At 45.4% G+C, this 12,882-nt stretch overlaps 1 protein-coding gene across 1 annotated transcript in view; it reads right to left on the bottom strand.

Moving 5' to 3' along the window:
• Positions 1–1,541: 1,541 nt before the first annotated feature.
• The window catches only part of LOC126542052 (uncharacterized), a 66,561-nt gene continuing 55,220 nt past the window's right edge, over positions 1,542–12,882 (bottom strand). The window contains exon 3 of the mRNA XM_050189027.3: positions 1,542–5,695. Coding sequence (XP_050044984.1) covers positions 5,535–5,695 — 161 coding nt within the window. The 3' untranslated portion in view covers positions 1,542–5,534. The remainder of the gene's footprint in view (positions 5,696–12,882) is intronic.

Here is a 12,882-nt window from a genome sequence, read left to right as displayed (position 1 = left end):
TCGAAGGTCTGTGCAGAAGAGTACTGAAAAACAGGAAACAAGCACAAACTGACAACTGTTTATTGCACGCAATCGGTAAGTATATAAAAATGCGCTGATATCCGTCTGATATCAGCAATGATATTCTAAGACGACATCAATACTTTTGTGAACGCAGGGAGCGGATATGGATACTTTCTTGATTAGGCACATTGGTGCTCACTTTCTTTTCGTTTTTTCTTAAGTAATTTGTTTTGCCAGCCTGATATCAGTACATATATGCAACTCGTTTCGCTTCAACGTCGTGATGTGAGGCCTTTCTTGTTTTTTTGTTTGTTCCTTTTGTTCCTCGCGGGTGGGAGTTGAAAATATAATCGGTATCCTAATAATTTCCTCAGGTATTGTACAGCGCCAAGCCTCCTCTCTCTCTCTGCCTTCCTCCTTCTCTCTCTCTGTTATTATTTTTTTCCTTTTTTGTGGCGACAACGCTGTCGCAGTATCTGAGCCATTGATTTCCAGGAGCACGGACGGACGGAGAGTAGGCGCAGCATGCTCATTATGGAGGACAATTCTCTTGCGTTTTCGATCGGTCAATGAGCATAGCTTTCTGAGAACGTGGACAGTATACATTTGCTACGAAATACTTTGGCGTTCTAGTAAACAGTTTCCCCAAAATGAACCTCAGGCAGCTCAGGACGATCTCAACTGTAGTTTCAATGAATTTTTAGACTTTGGGGACGGATATTTATCTCGGAAATGGTGCTATAGTCTTAGGATTTCTGCTACGCAGGTAGTGCTGCTCAGCTTCAATTAATTGAATAAATAGAATGTAAATTAGTGAACCTCTTTCATTATCTACTTTAGTATGCATGTTGCACTTGATCAATCCGAATCGTGCGGGGCTGACCTTTGAAGGAAAGAATTGCTAGGAATTGTTTTAAAATATCGTATGTTTTGATTTAGACATAAAGAGAAACAAATAATGAAATTTTAATTAGCTGTTGTCCTTGATACTCAATGGGACTATGCATTCATGAGCCAAGTAAAATCGCAATGCGTAAACATTAGACCATGGACCTGCATGGCGAAGACCTGCGACATGATTAAAAAACGCTCGAACTCGGTGATGAAGACATTAAAGTAAAGGTTGCGTCATCTCTTTAAAAGACCTCCTACTAAATGCATAACTTCATGCTTCTATTTCATTGCATTATTGTGTCGATATGTTGATTTGAGCAATCAGTCTCTTCTTGTATTCATGTATATTCATGTTCTTTTGCTTTTTTTTGCAACCTTATCTTTTTGTTTGCTGCATTACTACTTCAATTATTACTACTTCAATTATTACTACTACTACTACTACTACTACTACTACTACTACTACTACTACTACTACTACTACTACTACTACTACTTTAAATTTGACCGAGGATCCCGATTCAGTCGTTCACTATGGGACCCTCGTCTGTACAGACTTTATCTTCTAGAAACATATACTAAAGTTTCATTCATTTATTCATTGATCAAGATGGAGAAAAAAAATCAAAGCTTCCACCAAGGCATTCACTTTCGTCACTTGTTTTATTGAGACACAGACGAGTGAATACATCTCTTAAGCACACAGGCGTTTTGTTTTCTCGAACGCGAACAATTCTTTCGCGTAGTTATCGCGGTCACGAGCAACAGGAAGCGCTTAGTCGGAGCCAGCATGCGTGCAAGCGACCGGCAAACGCGCACACACGCACACGGGCACCTGCACACGTACAACACCTCTACAGCTCCCATGTGCACACGGAACACTCGCACTAAATACTGCCCAGCACAAAACGAGGGACAACGCGGGCTGTTCCCAGCAAGCGCGGAACGTGGAATGAGCATACGACACTGCTGAGAGCGCCCGTAAAAGGACCGCGACAACAATAATAACGAGAACGACAAAAAGTAAGGGAACACAACAGAAGTGCGGCAACCTACAGAACTCGCGGCAGGCTAAACGGCCACGGCTTCGGAGGCACGAGTACGCACATGTGGGCGCACACACTGCCTGCGCCTGCTGTAATGGGCCGTTTTCCGCATACGGTTGAGGTCGCATCAACGGCGTAACACGCGCTCGTATAGAGTAGCAGTGAATGTGCGCGCACTTTGTGTGATCTATGTCTCGAGGAGGTGTGCTTGTTGAATTACATGAGGGGAAATCATATCTTTACGCACTCGTCAAGCGCCAGGAGCAAACGCCTTCAGCATTTAATCATCGTCGGCATGCTTACTCCCGTAGCCCAAGAGAGCGACGCGGATAAGTTAACCTATGACAACGAGCAGGAGGGTTCCTTGCCGTTTGTAATCACTGAAAAGACATAGACTTGTGCGTGAATTATTTTAACACTGTGTAATTCCTCATCTGTTTATACGTATTGAAGTCTACATCAAGGCTGTTTGTATGTGTTTGTGACTTTGTTTACGAACTCATTGTGGTGCAACTTGCATTTGACTTTTATACTGTTATGTTCATAGGCGTATAGGACTGTGATGTGGCTTTCTGACCGTATGAAGAGATTTCTTTTCATTTTCCTACATATTTTCTTTATATTGTTGTTTCCGCTATGAGAAAAGGAGTAGCCATCAGCATTATAAGGTGACTACGTCTCTTTCTTTCATTTTAATTTTAATAAAGAAAAGCGTTGGTCTGCCTTTTGCTTTTGCAGTTTTTGATTTTGTTCAAAGCGCCTAAGAGAACAGCCTTTATTATCCATTGCAGTACGTATAAAGGCAATATAAATTCTTATTAAGTGTACGTAAGTACTTCTATGAGCCGTTTATAGCAAACGCACAAAGTTTAGTTTAGGCCCGGCTTTCCTATTCATTTATTTATTTTCCTTCTTGTTTTATAATTTCGCCTTCGATGCGGGGAGATTCGTCCTACTGTTCTGTGTTCTTCAAGTTCATTTTGCTGTTCCGCTTCCCGTCCAAGACATCTTCGTCTTTCACGAGAATCGTCGTGTCGAAATATGACTCTCCGTAACATCTAATGTTAGTCTGTGCGAAATGCGAATCGCATAGCAGCGACGCAGCAAATGTGATAAACTTACTCGGGGGGGAGGGGAGGGGGGAGGGGGGTTGAAGGCTTGTTTACATTTTTTATCTAAGTGTACATCTACTTTGCGACAGCCAGCTAACTACACAGGAGCGGGTGGGCCTTGTAAACCGGAACAGTCATGGCGAACTAACACAATGTAAGCACAACTTGAACATTTTCTTTTTTTTTAAAGGGGGAGATGACAATTGATAATTTATCGAGGAGAAAGTCAAGTGACGTTTCGCTACACGTATTTGCAATTGCCGCCTAGTGTCACTTGTTTACTTTTTAATAAATAATGACATGAAAAATAAATAGGTGAGAGTGGGTGACTCATGAAATATTTGCATGTTTTCTTTTTTGTTTTTCCTTCGGTAAGGTGCGACAACATAATAAGGAAAAAAAAATGAAGCATGATGTAGGCAAACAGAAAACAGCTACCGGAAACGGATAACGCCTCGTCGATTCCTGAAAATTTCGTTTTTTTTTAAAGAAAAGAAAAAGCTCACAAGTAGTCGTTTTTGCATCTTCCCGCTAATTCCCGCTTCTTCCCGCTCTTTCCCGCTTTCCCTCTTATTCCCGCTTCTTCCGCATCTTCCCGCTTCATTTTGTAAAATGAAGACCACGGTTCCGAATGTGTGATCATGTAATTAGAAGCAGATGAGTATAGCTGAGAAATATTGAAATGCAATAGAGATAAAGTGTCATGAGCCTGCGAAAAGAACATTCTCTCAGCAGAACAAGAAGGAAAGGAGAAATTAGTGTAAAACCTAAACTTTCACTCTGGGCATATACCAGTGAGCGAGAGACAGAGAGAAAAAAAAAAAAAAGGAAGCTGCCCCAAATAGTTTCAGTAGAAATACTCAGCTACAAGCTCAGGGATATGCCCCTGAGGCAAAAGAGGTAACAAACTAAAAAAAAGGAAAAGTCCTTGTAAGCTTTACTCGTAACTATGAGACGCACAAGCTGTAACTGTTTTCAGTTATTGTCTTTTACGTGTCGATGTACTTGAACGATTGCAGTAACCTCGCTGGTTCGATTTACTTCTAGTCCTGACTTTCAACTTGTTGGACCGAAGGTTGTAAATAATTTAATCATCTCTCACAAAAACTCGCCTTGTCTACTCAAAAAAGAATTTCTTTACTTTCATTGACACTTAGCACTTTTTCGGCACAAAACACGATCGTTGGGAGCAACGTTGCCGTCGCAAAAAGGCCGTCCCTATACGCTCCAGGACGACTACCAACATGCATTTGGTTTTGCTCCGACCAACATTTTTTTCTTCTCCTGTTTTTAGCGAGCGGCTCCTCAGACAGCCATCTGCCATACGAGAGCTGTCTGCTGAATAGAAAAATACGTTTGGGCACCGGTAAATACGTTGTTTTACTTTTATCAGCTTTGCGCACCTTTCATTGGCTAAACCGTACCCTCCGCATGTTCTATATTTTTAATATAGTATTCTGCTCTGTTAGGTACTTGTATACATATGTGTACCCGTAAATATAGATATTTGCTGTTAAATATATATGTATGTATGCATATGTATATATGTATGTATATGCGTATCCCTGAAACCACATTGGTAGTTGGGTGCCGCGAGAGTATTGGCCTCCTGGCGGTGCGAGGCAGCAGAGCTAAACCAGTTAAGCTGCTTTCTGCTCCGCAAATACACGATGAGTCGGCAACCACATGGGACTCGTATCGGGCGTCGCCCAGCGTCGACGCGTCCGGTTCACGCACGATTGATCACTGGGGACTCCCATTCACTAAGCTTCTCTTAATGTCTGACACATTTTCGATCAGCATTACAGCAAATAAATCGCGCAACGTGATTCAGACGCGCCGACGCCGGAGATGCCGCAAATGCGCGACACGTTGTTGTTTCTTATAAGAGCGACGGCTGGGAAAGCACACGCGGGCCACGATTTGTAAATCGATGCGTGCCAGTGGAAGAAGGAGGAGGCTGTGACATGACGACTTTCGTGCAGCAGTTCTAGAGCCTCGAATACTAATGATGCAATATAATGCTCATATTTCTTTCATACAGCGTGCTTCCCGCATTTATTTATCTATCTTATGGCATTATTTTCATCTTCATCACTAGCCATCTCCTATGTCACTCTCACTCTTCTTTTCCTCTCGCTCTTTCTTTATTGTTGAAGTATTTCTAAACGACGCTTCTATGCTCGATATGCGCAAGGAAACGCGGCATGAAGGAAGGCGTGCCTGTAGCATTGAGTTCCTCACACACACGCACGCACGCACGCACAGACGCACACAAAGTGCGTGGGAATCCGCAGTTGGCTGTGTGCGACGCTGTCGCAGTGTCACAGCCTCCTTCCTGTACAGTGTCTGCAGTCGGTGGCGGTCACCGAAGGATGCCGAATGAAGAAGCGACGCAGTGGGCCTCACGCACGCATAGCGAGTGCGCGAGGCGTATAGAGAGAGAGAGGAGCCGTGGTCGGCAGGGGGAGCCCGCGGCCTAGAAGCGCTGCCGTAGCGACCTCTTGCTGATGCCGAACCGGATGGCCTTGTTGGCGACGCGCACCTGTCGCAGCTTCCTAGACGCGGCCAGCCTGCGGAGCATTTCCACCAACTCGCCCGCCGTGTAGCGGCCGCCTGTCGACTTGCGGGACCGGCGCACTGCACGGGGCAAAGGGAATCAATCAATCAATCAATCAATCAATCAATCAATCAATCAATCAATCAATCAATCAATCAATCAATCAATCAATCAATCAATCAATCAATCAATCAATCAATCAATCAATCAATCAATCAAGACAGCAGAAAAAGAAAGTAAAGAACGGCATGGTCGTTAACCAGAGACATATAGTTCCGTATGAGTATACCTGGGGGGGTGGGGTCGACATATGAAGAAAGTGAAGATAAGCATTAAAAACATACATCGCGTATACAACCCAAGAGTACACGCCGCTGGGTGCGGAATGCGAAAAAAAAAAAAAAAATGTCGGTCTGCTGTGCTTTATATAGGCGCATTTTCAATAACAATACGAGGTCAAATTAACCCGGAACCTTCCACTGGGCATCCCGTCTCATAGCCCACTGCGCGGCTCCGGGATGTTGAAACCCTCCGATTTAGTTTAATTTACACTGTGTCCGTAATAATAGGACCTCCAGTCTTCCGTGCCTAATTCTTCCCTCGCTTAGACGTCGTCCGCGTCTACGGCGTTCGTAGCTGGCAATAAGCTCCACGCTCTGGAGGCGTACAGAGCTCTTCTCGCGTACAAGCAAGAGAATGAGGTGGAGGAGGGTGTCATAACTCACGCTATACAGTCGTAAAACGCGGAAGAGTTCGCAGTTGGAGAACGGGCACGGGGCAAGCAAGGGAGCGGGACGTCTCGACCGCGCGACAGTTGGTCGCGGCCGGCTAAAGGTTGCAGTCGACACATTATGGCACGCATGAGGGTTCTGGCGTCGCGGCTGTTCTGCAGCGATAACAGCGATTCTTCCCGCGATCTCCCGTCTAGCACGGTCGTTTGCCGAGGGCCTCTCCCGGCGTTCATTAAGTCACTAAAGCGTGAGGTGCGATTCGCGGGCCCAATGCGCTTATTATCGTCAGCCTTCCGCTCAATTCACTCCCACGCGCACTCTCGCCTCCAGCCACCCACCGTGCCTCGAACTCCGCCACAGAACGCGTTGCCTTCTCGCCGTGAATCTACAGATTCTGTCGGTTATTTTCCGTTCACTTTCGTTCTATGTATCTTGCAGTCTCTCGATCTCTATGCATTTTGCAGCAAATTATAAACGTGAATTGAGTTTAAAAAAATGCGGAAGACGCTTTCTGACGGCTCATATGTCACAGATCTTAGTGATAGTCAAATAACAGTACATTCGGCTCAGACTTGGCAAGTGCGACCAGTAAGAAATCAAGCGCGCTTTAAAGGTATCGCACTTATATAGGTGTTGTGTGATCGCACATCCAGCTAAGAGTTCAATCATTATCTTGATTTCTACTGACATGTATTCAGTGCGCGACATATAACTAGGGTGTTCCAGAAAACGCTTTCGAAATTCCTCAAAAAATAGGGAAGGTGCGCCAAAAAAGAAAAAAAGCGATTTTTCTCGGGATTGTTTTCACTGCAGAGAAGAACATGTTAATATGACTCAAAGTAGAAATTACACGTGTAGTTATGAAAGTTAGACTAGTTAGGCCTGTTCCGGACGCGTAACAATTTCACGCTGCTAATATATCTGCAGCGTAATGAATTCCGGCCAATTTCACCCGAAAAATACCAACTAAACTACAGAAGAGTGCAACTGTCACGTTCCTAGCTGACGCTCATGAGTGGCTTGACCGTTTACGTACACCGGCAGGCGAACCGGCGGGCGAACACAAATCGAGTGAGATCGTGGCTTGATAAGGACCCTGGCCTCACCAACGCCTACAACATATAACTGAAAGCCTGCTTGCTTTCTCGCATGACGTCATGCGCGTCGCTTTTCCTACTGCGCCTCTTGAGCAGGCGACGACCCGCCGGCTTGCGAGCTTGTATTGTTGTGATGGTGGCAGGCGGGGCTACCTCGGTGTGTGATGTGTGCACACGATGTTGCGGTGTGGCAGCTGTACTGCCTTGTGAAACGTGAGAGACTCCACCGGTCATGCCATTTCAGCGTTGTATGCAAGGGTGCCGCGCAAACTACACAAACGAGTTGCAGCTACCCATGTTCTCCTTCCCAAAAGAAGAAAGCCGCCCTCGTGAGTTTTCAGAGGCAATACCGTGGAAGGAATACAAGAATACAAAGTGATGAGCGCTAGAGAGGTAGGTGAGGTTAATGATAGGTAACAATAGGTAGCGCACCAATTAGCAAAAAAAAAAAAGAATTGTACCCCAATCTCCCGCTCGTCAGCTTTGCTCGACAGCGTTTCTTGCTCCAGTTTTTAAAAAGATAAAAAATAATAAATACAGACCAGCGTTCACATATTCTTGTATTATGTTCTTGTTTCTTTCTCGTATTTATCAGGCACGTAGATGAACGTAAGTTATTGAAAATAATAGAATGTCGCAATTTCGCCCAAAAGACTAAGCAGCGATTGCGATAGCAAATTAGTAGGTAGCTATACGAAGTAGCGATAGTAGTTTTATCGGCCGTTTAGGGAACATTCGCTTACTAACTGAATTAACAAGCGTGGTGTCTGCGCGCACAAGCAAACATGAATAACGCAACTCGATTAGCGCGGATACTCGCTGTCAATACGCTGGCGTGAGCAAGTGCGGCAGCAGCAGCGAGCGAAGTGGCCTCCGGGCGGTCTATCGCTCCAACGCAAGAGCGGAGAGAATACCGCGCACAAATATATGAGCCGTCTACGGCGCGCGCGACCGACGTGCTAAGTACGCACTTGTTGGCGGAGTCGAAGCCGCCCCCCCCCCCCCTCCCTCCCGCGCTGCCTACCCGCTTTCCTCCATATATGGCGCACGAGATTGGGCCGCGATCGTCAGTTCCCTTGCGCCCGGTCGCGAAATGCGCAGTTGATGCCGGAGAACGACGCTTTCCCTCCCCCCATCCCATCCCCCCACGGCCTTTCGCGCGACGGAAGACGGCACGTTTACTCTCCGCTTTCTTCCTTCGCGCGCGCCAGATTGAGCCGCGATCGTCGGCTTCCCTCACGTACTTCCACTCGCACATACAGCACACGACGCGCAGTGAAAGTGTTATCGCCTTTGGACTTTATACGGGACACCACGGCGACGGCGACAGCAAGAATGCGCCTGGAGTGTCCATGTAATTGCTATCGCAATAAATATAAAACAGCGTACAGGTTCAACATAGTGCATACAGTTATCGGTGCTTTGATTTTTGGATGACAGGGTGGACATTGGAACAGAAAGGCCAACAAGTAGGACTGGCGTTTACTGTGCATGAAAAGCAGAGCCGCAAGAATTTTTTTTTCTTACGCGACCGACGACCGCAAGTAAGTCGGAGGAAGGTGCTTGTGTGAAGGATCACTGACTTTGTCAGCAAGCGCCATAGATTCACTCGCGCGAAAGAATAACAGAATGAAAGAAAAAGAACAGATCAGTTAGACATTGTGTCAGAAAACACGAAGTTCCGAAGGCGCTTAACTAAATCGGAGAAAAGGTTTCCGGTATCGTGAGCGCAAAACTTTGACGGTGACGGCCCTGTTCCATTTTTTAGAGCGTAGCTATATTTATCTCATCTAAAGTTCGACGAGCAACAAACGCATCAAGAAGTTTGCGTTTAGAGCAAACCTGTCTCTTTTCCGCAGCCTAATATGTATGCTAAATCCTAGTTTACTCGAGCTCTCAGCCTCTCTTATGCAAGCTCGTCACCGGCGCGTGGTCCGCGTTGTTTTCGCGGTGAGACCACACTTTATTCAAGTACTTCAACGCGTGTGGGGGGCTAATTTGAAACTTACTCTAACGGTGGATTCCTTTTCTAGCGCCACGTTTACAAACGGTCGTGCATATGAGTTGCTCTGACTGGGCGACGGCCGCAATTTGTGGGCGCAAATTCATTGCTGAAGTTCTGTTTTTATGCAGTCACAAACACCGCGAGAAGTAAAGAAAGTCTTGGGAGCTATGCAAAGGGAGAAGGCAGCCGGGGAGGATCAGGTAACAGCAGATTTGTTGAAGGATGGTGGGCATATTGTTCTAGAAAAACTGGCCACCCTATATACGCAATGCCTCATGACCTCGAGCGCACCGGAATCTTGGAAGAACGCTAACATAATCCTAGTCCATAAGAAAGGGGACGCCAAAGACTTTAAAAATTATAGACCGATCAGCTTACTGTCCCTTGCCAACAAACTATTTACTAAGGTAATGCAAATAGAATCAGGAACACCTTAGACTTCTGTCAAGCGAATGACCAGGCAGGATTCCGCAAAGGCTACTCAACAATAGATCATATTCACACTATCAATCAGGTGACAGAGAAATGTGCGGAATATAACCAACCCTTATATATAGCTTTCATTGATTACGAGAAAGCGTTTGATTCCGTCGAAACCTCAGCAGTCATGGAGGCATTACGGAATCAGGGTGTGGACGAGCCGTATGTAAAAATACTGAAAGATATCTATAGCGGCTCCACAGCCACCGTAGTCCTCCATAAAGAAAGCAACAGAATCCCAATAAAGAAAGGCGTCAGGGAGGGAGGTACGATCTCTCTAATGCTATTCACAGCGTGTTTACAGGAGGTATTTAGAGACATGGATTGGGAAGAATTGGGGATAAGAGTTAATGGAGAATACCTTAGTAACTTGCGATTCGCTGATGATATTGCCTTGCTTAGTAACTCAGGGGACCAACTGCAATGCATGCTCACTGACCTGGAGAGGCAAAGCAGAAGAGTGTGTCTAAAAATTAATCTGCAGAAAACTAAAGTAATGTTTAACAGTCTCGGAAGAGAACAGCAGTTTACGATAGGTAGCGAGGCACTGGAAGTAGTAAGGGAATACATATACTTAGGGCAGGTAGTGACTGCGGATCCGGATCATGAGACTGAAATAATCAGAAGAATAAGAACGGGCTGGGGGCGTTTGGCAGGCATTCTCAGATCATGAACAGCAGGTTGCCATTATCCCTCAAGAGAAAAGTGTATAATAGCTGTGTCTTACCAGTACTCACCTACGGGGCAGAAACCTGGAGGCTTGCGAAAACGGTTCTACTTAAATTGAGGACGACGCAAAGAGCTATGGAAAGAAGAATGATGGGTGTAACGTTAAGGGATAAGAAAAGAGCAGATTGTATGAGGGAACAAACGCGAGTTAATGACATCTTAGTTGAAATCAAGAAAAAGAAATGGGCATGGGCAGGACATGTAATGAGGAGGGAAGATAACCGATGGTCATTAAGGGGACGGACTGGATTCCAAGGGAAGGGAAGCGTAGCAGGGGACGGTAGAAAGTTAGGTGGGCGGATGAGATTAAGAAGTTTGCAGGGACGACATGGTCACAATTAGTACATGGCCGGGGTAGTTGGAGAAGTATGCGAGAGGCCTTTGCCCTGCAGTGGGCGTAACCAGGCTGATGATGATGACGAAACACCGCGAGATGTTGCCACATCGTTATTATAGTCACGTGTCTAACTACTGATGGATGCTTGGTTCCCCTGAACGTCTGCATGGCGACAGGGAAAGCAGCGGCTTTATCACGCTTATGACAGGCAAAACTAAAAAAAAAAGAATAGGAGAGCCCCGATCGCACCAAGACCACTATATTTTCTCGAGACATTAAAATTTATTCTTGTATCTCCATGGGAAGTACTTGCACAGTCCCTTTGATTATGTTATTTCTTCATGCGCAGTTTAAATATATATTTTATCTCCCTCTTTCTACTGGAGCGAAGGCTTTCAGCACCTGAATTTCAATATTCGCGAAAACATCTCATGGAGCGTAAGCGTGTGCAGTGGCTTACACTTGTCGAGGCGGTAGCCCACTAAGAGTACTTCTGGTAAGAGGTGGCAGCTCACTCGGCTTACTTTGAAAGCATAGTAAAAAAAAAAGAAGAAGAAAAGGACGAAATGGGAAAGAAGAAAGTAAGGGAAACTAACACTTCTATTTCTGTTCTCTTTCTGCTGCAAGTTCGGCACGTTTTGAAGACGGAGGGCCCTACATGTCGAGGTGTTAAGCAGAGCGTGTTCTTAGTGATTGAGCATATTCGTTCAGGGCGAAAGTATTCCGCCGGCTTTCCTTCTGGGCACATGCTACGTTTTAGCACATGCTAGTTCTAGGTGCACAACTACCACATGCTAGTTTTAGCACAACAAGTTGCACAACTAGCACATGCTAGTTTTAGATGCCGCATTTATTGAAATGTAGGCCTGGGAAAAATGGCAGTCGATCGTTGCATACAACCACAGAAGCAATTGAAAAGTAGAACTAATAAGGAAAATTGAAATGAAAGTGAACGAGAGGCAGCTGGATTAGAGCCGACATCTTCCGCGTTATGCGTGCAGTGCTGTACCAATTAGGGAGCCGTGACTGCATCCTCCCGTCCACTGCCTAACGTATTTGGGTACGTGTACTAAAGCTGTTGACTTGGGTGTGCTAGCCAGCACCACTCACTGTTCTGAGTGGCCTCACTTGAATGTGATTTCAGGAGCAGTAAAATGACCGATAAACAAGCCTCATATGCTACCTTATGGCATCAAGGCCACAAAAATAGAGGGCCTCGCTATATGCGATGGACGAGAAGAATGAGAAAAAAACCGAGGGGCTTGGCTTTTTGCTTGTTGAAGCAACCATAGACGCTAACAGACAATGAAGCCAGAGAAAACGTAGGAGAAATTACCTGCTATCTTAAATTTAATTTTGATGCGACGCATGCGAACAGTGATTTAGCGTTGCTCTATACATTGGCCTTATATGTGAACGGAGTTTCATGCGGCTGCGAAGGTCTCTTAACACGGTTCGTCCTGGGAATTTTGGACGCCATGGACGTGCCTCACCCATTTATATACATTGAATAGATACTGCAATGCTTGGCTCACGTAGGCCGCGTGAATGCTTCGTTTATAACATCTAGCTTGATACGTATAGCCTCTTCTAGCATTTCTGGTACGATGGAGCGACTTTTCAGTCGTGGGTTGTTTATACTCCGTGGACAGGAGTAAAGATGAACAAGTTCTAATTGTTCTTGGTGTGAAACTGTGTCTGGGCATTAATCGGTTAATTAGTCCTCTCAACTTTACTGAGAAAGAAAGAAAAACGACTTCAGAACCGAAAAGAGGGAGGGAGGGACGTGCATTTTTAAGGAGTGCTGTATATGCTAAATGCAAAGATCGGGCTTGATAGGATCATTTCCCTCTCTAAACAAAAAAATCCGAGGACACCTAAGCACTTC

The sequence above is a fragment of the Dermacentor andersoni genome, chromosome 2 (genome assembly GCF_023375885.2).
Source record: "Dermacentor andersoni chromosome 2, qqDerAnde1_hic_scaffold, whole genome shotgun sequence".
NCBI classification, from domain to species: domain Eukaryota; kingdom Metazoa; phylum Arthropoda; class Arachnida; order Ixodida; family Ixodidae; genus Dermacentor; species Dermacentor andersoni.
The sequence above is the reverse complement of the archived record's forward strand: the minus strand, read 5'-3'. Positions and strand labels throughout refer to the sequence as shown.